Genomic DNA, 12,340 nt, shown 5'->3' on the forward strand with positions numbered 1-12,340 from the left:
TATTTATATATATATATATATATATATATATATATATGTATATATACTTGGAACAAAAATGTAAAAAAAATACATAAAATATATATATATATATTGTAAAAAATACAATATGTATATATATACAGTATATGTATATATATATATATATATATATATATATATATATATATATATATATAACTTTTTCTGATCTTCAACACTTTGCCCACAGGTGATAAAGGAAGCTGGACAGAGCTACCTGAGCTGCAACAGTGGGAGAAGCTTCCGATCGGTCCGCGAGCGATGGTGGTACATAGCGTTGAGCAAGTGTGGGGTGAGTTGACCCGGGGTTTAGGGGCAAAGTTAAGGTTCAACTTTTTAGATTTGACCTTTTTAAGTTTCGAGTATATCATAATATATGACGTCTGTCACTCTCTATAGGGCGATGGTCTGCAGTTAGAATACGAGATGACGCTTACAAATGGCAAATCGTTTTGGACCAGACATTTCTCGGCGGATGAATTCGGTCAGATCACAATTTTTTATTATGGAGCTGATTTGGTGCACATCCTATATATCGGCGGCATTCAACTGAAAAGGATTTCTGGGTGGAGCATTGAGAGTTCCTCTGCTCAGCCAATCAGCTCTTACTGGGGACACGCCCAGTGAATCTGATTGGCTGAGTGTCATGACAGTGCACTACTCGAATGTCCTTTTCAGTCGGATGCTATGAAATATACAGAACTTGAATTTGCAAAAAAGTGCCTTATATTGGCACAGTATATATGTAAGGACTGTCATTTTATAAGCAAACAGTTTGTAGATAATAATAATAATGTAATTGATCATTTTATACAGGGATCTTGGAGACTGATATCACCTTCCTTCTGATCTTCACCCTCATCCTTGTCCTGTCCTGTTATTTTGGCTGTAAGTATATTGTATGCTGCATTGTGGATTTAAAGGGTAGATGCCTAAATGCTAATCACCCCCCTTCTTACTATAACTCCAAATTTAAGGCTCAAACATTATGTGAAAAGAACCCAAAAAGACGTTTTTTTAACACTCGTGATCCCAGTTATAACCTGCTAAAAATACAAAAGCATCGCCACCTGATGGCCAAAGTGTGTACTACTAGCAGTTTATTTATACCGTAAGAAGCGCAGTAAGCGTCATGCAGCAAAAAAAAATGGTGGTGTTGATTTAGGCATCTATTTCAGCTGCTGTGATCGTGCAATAAAGGGATTGTCCCCATTTTGGGACCACTTTTTTTATTTAAATGCTTTTATTTGGCTAAAAAAAAAAATCACTTTTGCAATTATAATCTTTATTTTTATACAATTGCAATTGAGTTTAATTAAAAATGTATCCCATATTTTGCACCGTTTGGCTTTTACAGGCTCTTTAAGTGCATATTCAACTTTCATGTGGTCTGTGATCATAAAAAAAAGACAGTTGCAAACTTTCCCATTGGACCATCAAAATGAGCTCACTGATGGATCCTCAGTTAACTCATTCTGCAGGCAGCAATTGACAAGGCAATGCGGAGGCTGTAGAAGGCGAACGGTGCAACATTTTTAATTAAACCCAATTGCAAAAATGATTTCTAGCCGGAATTAAGTACATTTACTTTAAAAAAAAGTCAAGCCATTGGGATTCTTTTGACCCTCCAGATATACTACGAGGACGGCAGCTTCTGCACACCACATACAAGATGTTTATGGCCGCCGCTGGAGTAGAAGGTGAGTTACGCATCTTCTTTATGGTGACATCTATCACAATTGTAGTTGTATCCTATATGTCTCCTGATGTTATAGGTGTACTTACATATCATATATAACTATAGATTGTAAGATCGTCTCAAGGTAAGTCTGTCTACGTTATGTAGTAGCATAATATTGCTAACGTAACGTCATGTTTTCCTCCTAGTTCTCAGCCTGGTCTTCTTCTGTATATACTGGGGGCAATATGCACAAGATGGAGTGGGCAGCCCCAGTATTAAAGTACTAGGTTCGTATGTTTTTTTTTTTTACTTCTAATGCTTTGCTGAAGACAGTGTATAACAGCAGTTTATCATTGGGCCGATCCCTTTAAATTACACATTTATGGCAAACTTATAGATGCTATTATATCAATGGTCCTAATTTTAGAGACTCTCACCAACAAAAAAAGTATGTAATCGGTATAAAAGGTCTGTTGACATACATCGAAAATGTGAAAGCCGTTTCCCAATATCTTTCTTCTAAGTTGAGATATGGTCGATTGAAGTTAAAGGCCCTGAAGCCTGAGGCTGCACTACTGAGAGGGATCAGATATCAACCTGTATGCAACATACAATATTGCCATGGAGAAAATAAAATACATCAATATTTACAAACTATCAGTTATGGAAGTGTATGTGAAGACTTTTGCACTGATACAAAATAACATCAGCATGTCCCAGTAGTGCAGCCACAGGTTTTGGGCCTGTAAATTCAAACTGTTATATCTCGGCATAGGAATGAGATATCACAATACGGTTTTCACCTTTTTAATGACCAGTAAGTGACCTTTATATAATTTTTAAGGTGACATAACATTTTTAATACCGTTATGTAAGGTCTTATGCAAGGTCTACGCGGATGGACTCACTTGCGTTTCTCTGTTGCAGCCAAGCTGCTGTTTTCCGCCAGTTTCCTCATCTTTTTGCTAATGCTGATTCTGCTGGGGAAAGGCTTCACAGTGACAAGGTGAGGAGGATCTCAGGAACGTGGGAAATCACACAACATGCGCCCCCTAATGGTTAGTTAGCAAACCCCGTACAGTCGGTAATCCAAAATAAAATGCGGCCAACTCCCTGCCAGAGCTGCAAAAACGACTCACAAATGAAAAAATAGTAAAAAAAATTTAAAAAATTTGTGTCGTTGCAGAGGACGGATAAGTCATCTGGGCTCCATCAAGTTGTCCGTCTACATGACGCTGTACACGGTGACTCACACGGTGCTGTTCATACACGAGGCACAGGTAATAGACGCCGTCAGCCAGGAGTCCTACAGAATATATTCAGTATATATTACAGATGGGCATGACCCTGGTCCAACAGGATCAACAGTAGTCTGTGGCTGCCTCTGAACTCGCTCCTATATGGATTAGTTGCCTGCCGCGATGTCATCGATGGTGAGGTTGTGGAAGACACTTTCACGTCACAGTCCATGTCAAGGCTGAGCGCAGCAACAAGACTCAAGGTAGTTATACTGCATCGGCAAGGTATGTTCCAGGAAAAGTTTTCACTGCTTATTGGAGTTTCAAGATGAGCTGTTCAAACTCTTTTGAGAAAAAAAACGCAAAGAAACGAGCAGGAACGAGGACTGTAGACAAAGTGCGTGGTCAAGGAAACATAGTGCAGTTGATGAAAGACATCATGATTACTTCTCTTTAAAATTGGAAGATGTCCAGCAGTGCCATCAGTTCTGTACTGGCAGCAACTACAGTAGTAGGATACAGCTACACCCATCTACTGAGGTTGGCCAGAAATGGAAAAATTGCAGTGAAAGTCCAAACTTTCGACATGGTAACAAGGCCAAGCGACTTGACTATGCACTAAAGCATAGGAACTGGGGTGCAGAAATATGGCAGCAGGTGCTCAGGACTGATGAGTCAAAATGTGAAATATTTGGCAGTAACATAAGGTAGTTTCTGGCTGAATGGTGGTACAAAAATAAGGGTCTACAGGAACAGTGGAGCATGGTGGAGGCTCCTGCAAGTATGGGGCTGCATTTCAGCCAATTTTTGGTGGGAGGATTTGGTCAGGATTAATGGTGTCCCCAATGCTGAGAAATCCAGGCAGACACTTATCCATCATGTAATACCATCATGGAGGCGCCTGATTGGCTCCAAATTTATTCTACTGGAGAACAACGACCCCAAACATCTAGACAATGTCATGAAGAAGATGGTCCGGCCCCCACGAGCCCTGATCTCACATCATCCAATCTGTCTGGGATCACATTAAGGATCTGTACAAGCCTCATACGCAGAAGATCAGGGGTCAGTTCTCCAAGATGTTTGGAACAACCTCCTTCCGACGTTTTTCAAAAATGGTGTTCAAGTACCGAGAAGAAGTGATGGAGGCGAAGGGCGGTCCCCAAATATTAATGATTTAGATTTCTTTTCCAGCATTTCTCCACACATACATATATTGGACCATGACATTGCTACACACGGTCGCAATAATATATTGGACCTCTTTGTCTTCACAGTTTTTTGATCCGGCTCAGGTCCTGTACACGTATGAGTCTCCGGCAGGTTACGGGAACATTGCCCTCCAGTTTCTGGCCTACATATGGTTCTGTTATGCCGTCTTGGTAACACTAAAGCATTTCCCTGAGAAGCAGGCTTTTTACGTCCCCTTCTTTGCAGCCTATACGCTCTGGTAAGTACCGGCAGTTTCTGCCATGGTTGGACCTGTAGATCTGTTGCAAGAGTTCGTCCTTATGTGGGCGAAATACTGCTCTAATTAGCATGACTTACTATATCCTTTGGAAATTCAGGTTTATATATTAAATTATCTTATAGCGTTTACCAATGGACAAACGTAAATCAGGAGAACTGAACTCATTGTAGAGTGAAGAGCGTCGGACAGAGTAGGAAGGATAGCGCGAGGGCTATATGTTAGTAAAAAATAATATGATTCTTCACTTTCGGGTCCTGTTATAACAATAGGCAAGCTGGGTTCCAAATTGTCTGTATATGTTTGAACGCCTTGCGTGCCTCTCTTCTCAGGTTCTTCGCGGTGCCAGTCATGGCTCTGATTGCTAATTTTGGAATCCCTAAATGGGCTCGTGAAAAGATTGTGAATGGGATCCAGCTGGGAATACACCTGTATGCACATGCTGTTTTCCTGGTGAGTAGTCGTTTTTGCAGATGTCATTCTACTTTTACACAATAAAAGGACTTTTTTGTAACAATATTTAACATATTCTCTGTTCTTCCTACTTGTTCTGTTATGAATTTATCACATTCCGTTTCCTATGTTTAGATAATCACGAGGCCGTCTGCAGCCAATAAAAACTTCCCGTACCACGTACGCACCTCGCAGATTGGCATCATGGAGCAGAGCACAGAGAAGTTCCCCCATCATGTGTACGGAAATGTCACCTTCATCAGTGACTCTGTTCCAAATGTCACAGAGCTATTCTCTATTCCAAGCAGCAACGGCAATGCCGGAGCGGTGAGCGATAGGATCTTACATTCAATTGCATCATGGTCTGGGATTAGGTTTATATTTTTTACAGAACATTATCAATTTTGCAATTTGCTGTAAATTAATTAGGCATTCTTCCGCTTCCTAATATATGTTGATTATCCAGTCCGTATTGTTGTCCGGTAGCTCCCAGTGAATAGCAACAGTCCTACTTACACCAGAGGCTGTCCTTTTAGGTGAATTTTCAAATATACCATATATATTTTTTATTGGTTAATTATCCTGCATCGTATTCATGGTTTGTTTGGAGATGCTAGGTATGACCATGACATATTGACACTTTTTCTTGTTCTGCCCGCTCAGATCAATAAACCGATTCAGTATCCAGTGACCCTGGGTCAATGCTATTCCCAGTTGACGTCAGATCCTCATCACGTTATCACCCCTCCGTCACTAAATGGAGCTCCTGGAAACCAGAAAATGCCAGTCGGAGAGACACAACTTGGGGGACTCCAACAACTTCACGCCCCTCAAATTCATCATCAGAATGGATTCCCTGAATACTTTAGTATACGCTCAGCGGGCCCTCAGCCAATATAGACCCCATCACTGGAAAGAGAACCTGCAGTCCTAGTCCGAGTCAAGATGGCCCATAGCGAACTTACTGAGGCGTAAAACGTAAATTCATAGGAATGATTTCCTGAGCCAGGAACCATAGGATGAAAGTGTGTGAGTGCGTGCTCAACTTGTGTATAAATGTGTTTCTAACGACATATCCATGTGTATATATTTTCATACTTCGTTATGTATGTTGGTGTGTGCATGTACATAGATATACAGGACAAAAAAATAGTTATGTGCCTACGTATGTTGATATGTGCCTCTGCCTCGGCTATCGTCTCTCACATGAACAGTGTTTTAGATTTCCGGAATCCCGTCTGTAATATTTTGTATTCATTTTTCATTGAATTTTTTTTGTGTTTCTAGTTTTGAGTTTCCATATTCTTCCATTTAATGACCTCGCGTTATAGCTTTTTGCCAACTGTCATTCTCTGTGTTATCGAGTGCGGTTTTCTGATTCTCTCATGTCTTATTATTGTCTGTAGTCTCGAAATTCTCATTTTTATGAGTGTCTGTGTGGTTTCCTGGTTGTTTGCATTCTTTCTGTGTACATTCCATTGTTCAGTTGTCTTCTAGATCATCAGTGGATCTCTAGGTAGATTCCCCAATTTCTCTTTCGAAACATCATGGCACCAACATCCTCGTTCCATCCTAACGTAGCGATTACTTCAAAACTGATTTACGACTTCTCTGTCTAGACCATCTTTCTGGATTTCTCCGACTTTTTATTCCATTAGCTTATAACGACCTTAAACTGTCTATTGCAGTTCATTTATTTTTTTAATAACCACTTTTTCTCTATCTATATTTCCATTTCCCTCGATGCCTTTTGTTGAATTTGTTTTTGCTTTTGTCTATTAAAGCTTCTTTATTGCAGTCTGTGGTTTGGTGGTTTCATCTGTTTTTTTTATCTCAACGCTCATCTATTTTTTTTAGTTCTAATTCCGCTTCTCTTCATTTCATGTATCATTTCCAATATCTCTTTATTCTCTAGTTTTCTTTGACTTTTTTTTCTTCTCTTTGTCATCCTTCTGTTATCTTGTATACTTTCCATTTTGTTTCTGTATCAACAGTTGTTTCTTTCATTTTTTCATTATGTCCTATTCTGTTTGTCTACACTCCTCGTTATCTATTATATTGTGTGTTATTTCTTTCTACTCTTCATTCCTTCTGTCTTCAGTCTTGCATTGTTTCCCAATCTGTTCTTTTACGATGTTCTTTCTTTCCATTCCTACTTTATTTCTTGCATCTCTCCATTCGTTCTATCTTCAGTTTTACCTTCTTTACTATTCGTTTTTTGTCCAGTATTTTTTTTTCTTCATGCTGTCTATAAATGTTCGTATCTTTTATTTATATCTCTACATTTCTTCTGTCCAATTTTACATTCGTTTCCATTCTTTTACTATCCGGTGTTTTTAACCTCTTCATTTTAGGTCAACTAATTGTGTATGTTGACATCAAACTACTGTACCTTTGGTTTCCATATCTGAATTCACACTTAATAATTAGTTTACTAGTTTTTACATTTTCTTAATTCTGCTTTTATTATTGCAATATTATACAACTATTGTTAACACATTGTATATTTCAATATTCAATGTTTTTGCTAGACTGTTTTTTTCCTCAACGCTCAATTTTTTCTAGTTCAAATTCTCTTAATTTCATGTGTCATTTCCAACATCTCTTCATTCTCTAGTTTTCTGTGACTATTGTTCTGTCTTCCTTCTGTTATCTTGTATACTTTCCATTTTATGTTCCTGCATCCGCAGTTCTTTCGTTCATTATTCTTGTCATGTCCTATTCTATTTCTTATAAACTCTTCATTCCTTCTTGTATTCTTTCCCAATCTGCTCTTCTCCGATATTCTTTATCTTTCCATTCCTAATTTCTTTTGTTGGATCTCTCTGTTTGTTTAGTTTTGCCTTCTTTACCAGGTAGTTTGTTTGTCCAGTATTATTTTTCACCATTCTTTCTATAGATCTTTTATTTGTATATCTACATTTCTTTTGTATTCTTTCCCAATTTTGTTCGTATCCAGTGTTTTCAACCCCTCCATTTTAGTTCAGCTACTTTGTGTGTGTCAAGCTGAATTTACACGTAATTAGTATGAAAGTCGTTACCTTTTCTTTATTCTGCTTTTACTTTTGCTCTTTATTGCTATTTTATTCAACTATGGTTAGCTCATTGTATATTTCAATATTGGATGTTTTTGCTGGACTGTATTTTTGTTTTCATTTCATGTGACATTTCCAATATCTCGTCATTCTCTGGTTTTCCGTGACTATTGTTCTGTCTTCCTTCTGTTATCTTGTATGCTTTCCATTTTTTATTCCTGCATCAGCAGTTGTTTCATTATTTTTTTATTATTATGTCCTATTCTGTTTGTCTACACTCCTCCTTATCTCTGTGTGTCTTATTATTTCTTGCAACTCTTCATTTCTCCTGTCTTGTATTCTTTCCCAATCTGCTCTTCTACAATGTTCTTTATTTTTCCATTCCAACTTTCGTTTCTTGCATCTCTCCACTCGTTGTCACCTTAGTTTTTCCTTCTCTCCCAGTCGGTTTTTGTCCAGTAATTTTTTTCCCCTTCATTCTGTCTGTAGGTATTCCTGTATTTTTTTGTATCTCTACATTCCTTCTGTCCAGTTTTGTATTCTTTCCCATTCTGTTCCTATCCGGTGTGTTTTTAACCTCTCCATCTTCGGTAAGATATTGACGTCAAACTATCTTTGGTTTCCATATCTGAATTCACACTTAGTTCATTCCTTTTAGAGTTGTTGCCTTTTCTCGATTCTTCTTTTATTTTTGTTCTTTATTGCAATTTTATTCAACTATGGTTAGCTCATTGAATATTTCAACATTGAATGTTTTTCGATAGACTGTTTTTTTTTTCCAGATGTACAAAATGGGTGGATGTAGTACGGACATCAGGTGTATAATGAATAGCAGTTTATAGAGCACATATAAGATATTGACATAGCACTGGGGGTGTTATTACTCTGTTACAAAGTATTCTGAGGCATGAATTCTAGCCGTTCCCCATGCATAATGTCCGATTTTTTTTTGCTTATTTTTATAATGAAGCAAGACAGCCAAAAGCAACGAGATTGTATTACATTTTTACTGCAGGGTTAGAGATGGTCTAGTTGTCAATGCACAATCTGTATATATAAGTAACACTAAGTGAACTTCTTGGGATAATTGTATAGAAGGCATGCTAGCCAATGCATGGGCAACGAAAAAAACACTAAAACATGACCCTGCCTAGTTACCAGCGAAGATCATCTTTCCCTGTCACTTTTAGTCTTCAGAAAAAAACAAACAAACACATATTTAGGCCGTTCAAGGTGCCAGCTATACAGAATTATTGAAACTTTGGACATAACGTTAAAAAAAAATTGCATAAATGACATCACTTGACTTTATTGAATGGATGATATAAAATGAGGTCAATCTAAAATGTTTCTGACTTTATTACATATATTACCTGTGACAGGTCCTCTTTGCCCCATCGTTTGCTGCTGGAATGGTAACTTGTTGTATTTGCAATGCTATTCTTAAAAAAGAAAATTATATTTCGCTCTGGCAGAACCTATCCATACATACTGCACACAGAATGACAAAGGTGTTAAATGACTTGCAAAATAAATTTCATTTTTATATTGAAAATGGTCTGTTATTTTCTTTTATACAATTCAAGCAGAGAGACTCTTCAACGGAGAAGCTCTCTTGATGCCTAAAGCAAGATTTCAGAATGGTAGATAATACATAACGATTGGAGAATTTTATTCTAAGTTTGAAAATATGCACCCATCTCAAAGACGCCTTAGGCACCTGCTTACTCCGCCTAGCCCTCACTCAAAATGTTCTTTAAAAAGTTGGCAACCGCTTTTGATTAGCTTAAAAATTGAACCATTGCATTCCCAACGTGAAGGAGAACGCCTACTGGACCGTAGCCATTCCTCTGTGCTACTTTCTCTTCTGACAGAGTAACGGACAACCCCTGTAACATAGGCTTTTGAAGGGGAACTTTGGTTAAAGCTTCTCTACCAGAGACCCTATGTACAAGATAGACGCAATTACTTACTGGTAATGGGATTTTTCAGAACCCATGACAGCAACACGGAGAGAGGGGATCTGCCCTTCAAGACCAGGAAATCTACCGATTACATCATCAGTTACATTTCAGAGCACGGGAGGACTTCCAATGGTTATTACAATAATTCAAACAACACCATAATGCCTTAAACACCCTGTGACGTAACACAAAAAAACAAACAAAGTGTGCTCACCCACACGAGACGGTAGTGAATCTAAGGGTGCTGTCATAGGTTCCAAATAATTCCATTACCGGTAAGTAATTATGTCTTTCTCTCACCTATGACAGCACCATGGAGAGATTTACAGAGAATTAGAATTCAGGGAGGGACCACAGCCTGCAGAACCCTTACTCAAAGGAGAAATCAGAGGCGGAGGCCAGATACAATCTATAGTGCATATAGAAAGTAGAGGGGGAATACCATGTTGCTGCCTTACAAATCTGTTCTATGGAAACATCCAATCTTTCCACCCAGGAGGTTGCCCCTGCTCTTGTGGAGTCAGCCTTTAACCCTTCTGGAATAACCATTTGCCCAATTCAAAATACAACAAAAAAAATATAAAAAATACACATATTTGGTATTGCTGAGTTCAGAATCACCCGCTCTATCAAAATATTTAAAAAATTAGTCTGTTCAGTAAACGGTGTAACGAGAAAGAAAAAGGTCGCCGCAACATTGCAATAAAATGCAATAACGGGATCAAAACATGGTATGTACCCTCAAATGGTATAAAAGAAACCGTCACCTCGGAGCCCCAAAATAAACCCTCCTTAACCCAGCCCTAGATCCTGAAAAATTGAGAAGCTACGGGTCTCGAAAAATGGCGCTTTTCTTAGTTTTACCAATTTGGGTTTTTTTTCACCACGTAAATACAAAATAACCACGCCGCTCTGTCTTCTGCGTCTCTGACTGTTCAGGTAGACTGCGCACACTATCTACGTCATCGCGCCCTCTGACCTGAACAGTCACAGCTGGAGGACTCGGAAGATGGAGCGGCGCGCAGCGGTAGAACGGGGACACGTGAATATGGCGCAATGCTCACCCTCCCCCGTTATACTCACCTGCTCCCGGCACGGTCCCTGGCAGCTTCTCACTGACAGATGGTCTCTGGGTGCCTGCAGCTTCTTCCTATGTTCAGCGGTCACATGATACCGCTCATTAAAGTAATGAATATGCGGATCCACCCCTATATGAGTGGAGTCCATATTCATTACTTTAATGAGCGGTACCACGTGACTGCTGAACTCAAGAAGAGCTGCCGGCGCTTGGAGACCATCAGAGATGCAGGGACCGCGCCAGGAGCAGGTGAGTATTAATAGAACACAAAGAAGCAGGATAGGTCATATGAACGGGGATCACCACACGTTTCGATATAGCAAAAAATTGAACACAGCTTTATTCATGTGAGTATACAAATAATAGCAAGATGCAAACATTTAAAAAGGGAACATATTTGTGCCCTGTACACAAGCCCCCAATAAGGCTACAACCTGCACATGACTCCTAGGTACAATGAAAAAAATAGCCTACAATAGGGTGCCTATATAGACAGCATGGCCATAATATGATAGTAACACCGTAATACATATAAACAACCCATATATCTGTAAAAGCAATGACATTTTAGTACCTTAGAAATACAATAAACCTATGGCTGGAAAAATTGCATTGCTTTTACAGGGGCACTTTCAGGCTTAAAAAATGGGCTGGAAATCTCGGCTTAAACTCAAGTATATACGGTAATTCCGATCCATAAAAAAATTTAAAATTTTTTAACCCATACGTTAAATACCATTAGGAGGAACAAAAAAAAATTGAAATGCAAGAATTCCATTTTTTTTTTGCCACCACACCTACCTAGAAAAATAGAATTAAAATCAAACTGTCGTGTATAGCTCCATAACAAGAAAAAACCCTCACACATCTCAATCAACGGAAGGGAAGAATACAAACCTTACAAGTCTTGGGATTTTTTTTCTTTTTTTTAACTCCCACAACCGCAGGCGATTTTTGTTTTTTCCTCCTTTCAAGAGCCAAAACTGCTTTATTTTTCCATCAATATACAGTAGCTGTATTCTGGACGTGTTTTGCTTTTGAATGACATCATTCATTTTATCATGTGATGCATTGGAAAGTAGGAAAACAATTACAAGTGTGTTGAAATTGCAAAAAAAGTGCACGGAGACTGACCTGCCGATCGGATTCGGTACAATTGTGCAATTATGGGGGGAAAAAAAAATCGCCTGGTAAAAAGTGTGGCATAAATCAAGCCTGAGATTTATACATCTTGTGCATTAATGGCCCTGCAATAATTTTTTTTCGCCTGACTTCTATATAATACATAGAAAACTTTTTTTTTTGGGGGGGGCTCAATTATTACTGACCCCCATACTCATTCGACTAATATCAGCCAACAGTCTCGTGTATGGGAGTCTCCCGATTCTCCCTTCAGCTGTCA

General features: G+C 38.7%; 1 protein-coding gene across 1 annotated transcript in view; it reads left to right on the forward strand.

The window, feature by feature from the left end:
• TMEM145 (transmembrane protein 145) overlaps window positions 1–9,451 on the forward strand; it is an 81,751-nt gene extending 72,300 nt beyond the window's left edge. The window contains exons 5-15 of the mRNA XM_069742371.1: window positions 212–313; window positions 421–505; window positions 838–909; window positions 1,653–1,721; window positions 1,909–1,989; window positions 2,630–2,708; window positions 2,889–2,982; window positions 4,218–4,390; window positions 4,741–4,861; window positions 4,997–5,188; window positions 5,525–9,451. Of these exons, the coding sequence (XP_069598472.1) occupies window positions 212–313; window positions 421–505; window positions 838–909; window positions 1,653–1,721; window positions 1,909–1,989; window positions 2,630–2,708; window positions 2,889–2,982; window positions 4,218–4,390; window positions 4,741–4,861; window positions 4,997–5,188; window positions 5,525–5,761 (1,305 nt within the window). The 3' untranslated portion in view covers window positions 5,762–9,451. The remainder of the gene's footprint in view (window positions 1–211; window positions 314–420; window positions 506–837; window positions 910–1,652; window positions 1,722–1,908; window positions 1,990–2,629; window positions 2,709–2,888; window positions 2,983–4,217; window positions 4,391–4,740; window positions 4,862–4,996; window positions 5,189–5,524) is intronic.
• The last annotated feature ends 2,889 nt before the right edge of the window (window positions 9,452–12,340 follow it).

The sequence above is a fragment of the Ranitomeya imitator genome, chromosome 10 (assembly GCF_032444005.1).
Source record: "Ranitomeya imitator isolate aRanImi1 chromosome 10, aRanImi1.pri, whole genome shotgun sequence".
Classification (NCBI taxonomy): Eukaryota; Metazoa; Chordata; class Amphibia; order Anura; family Dendrobatidae; genus Ranitomeya; species Ranitomeya imitator.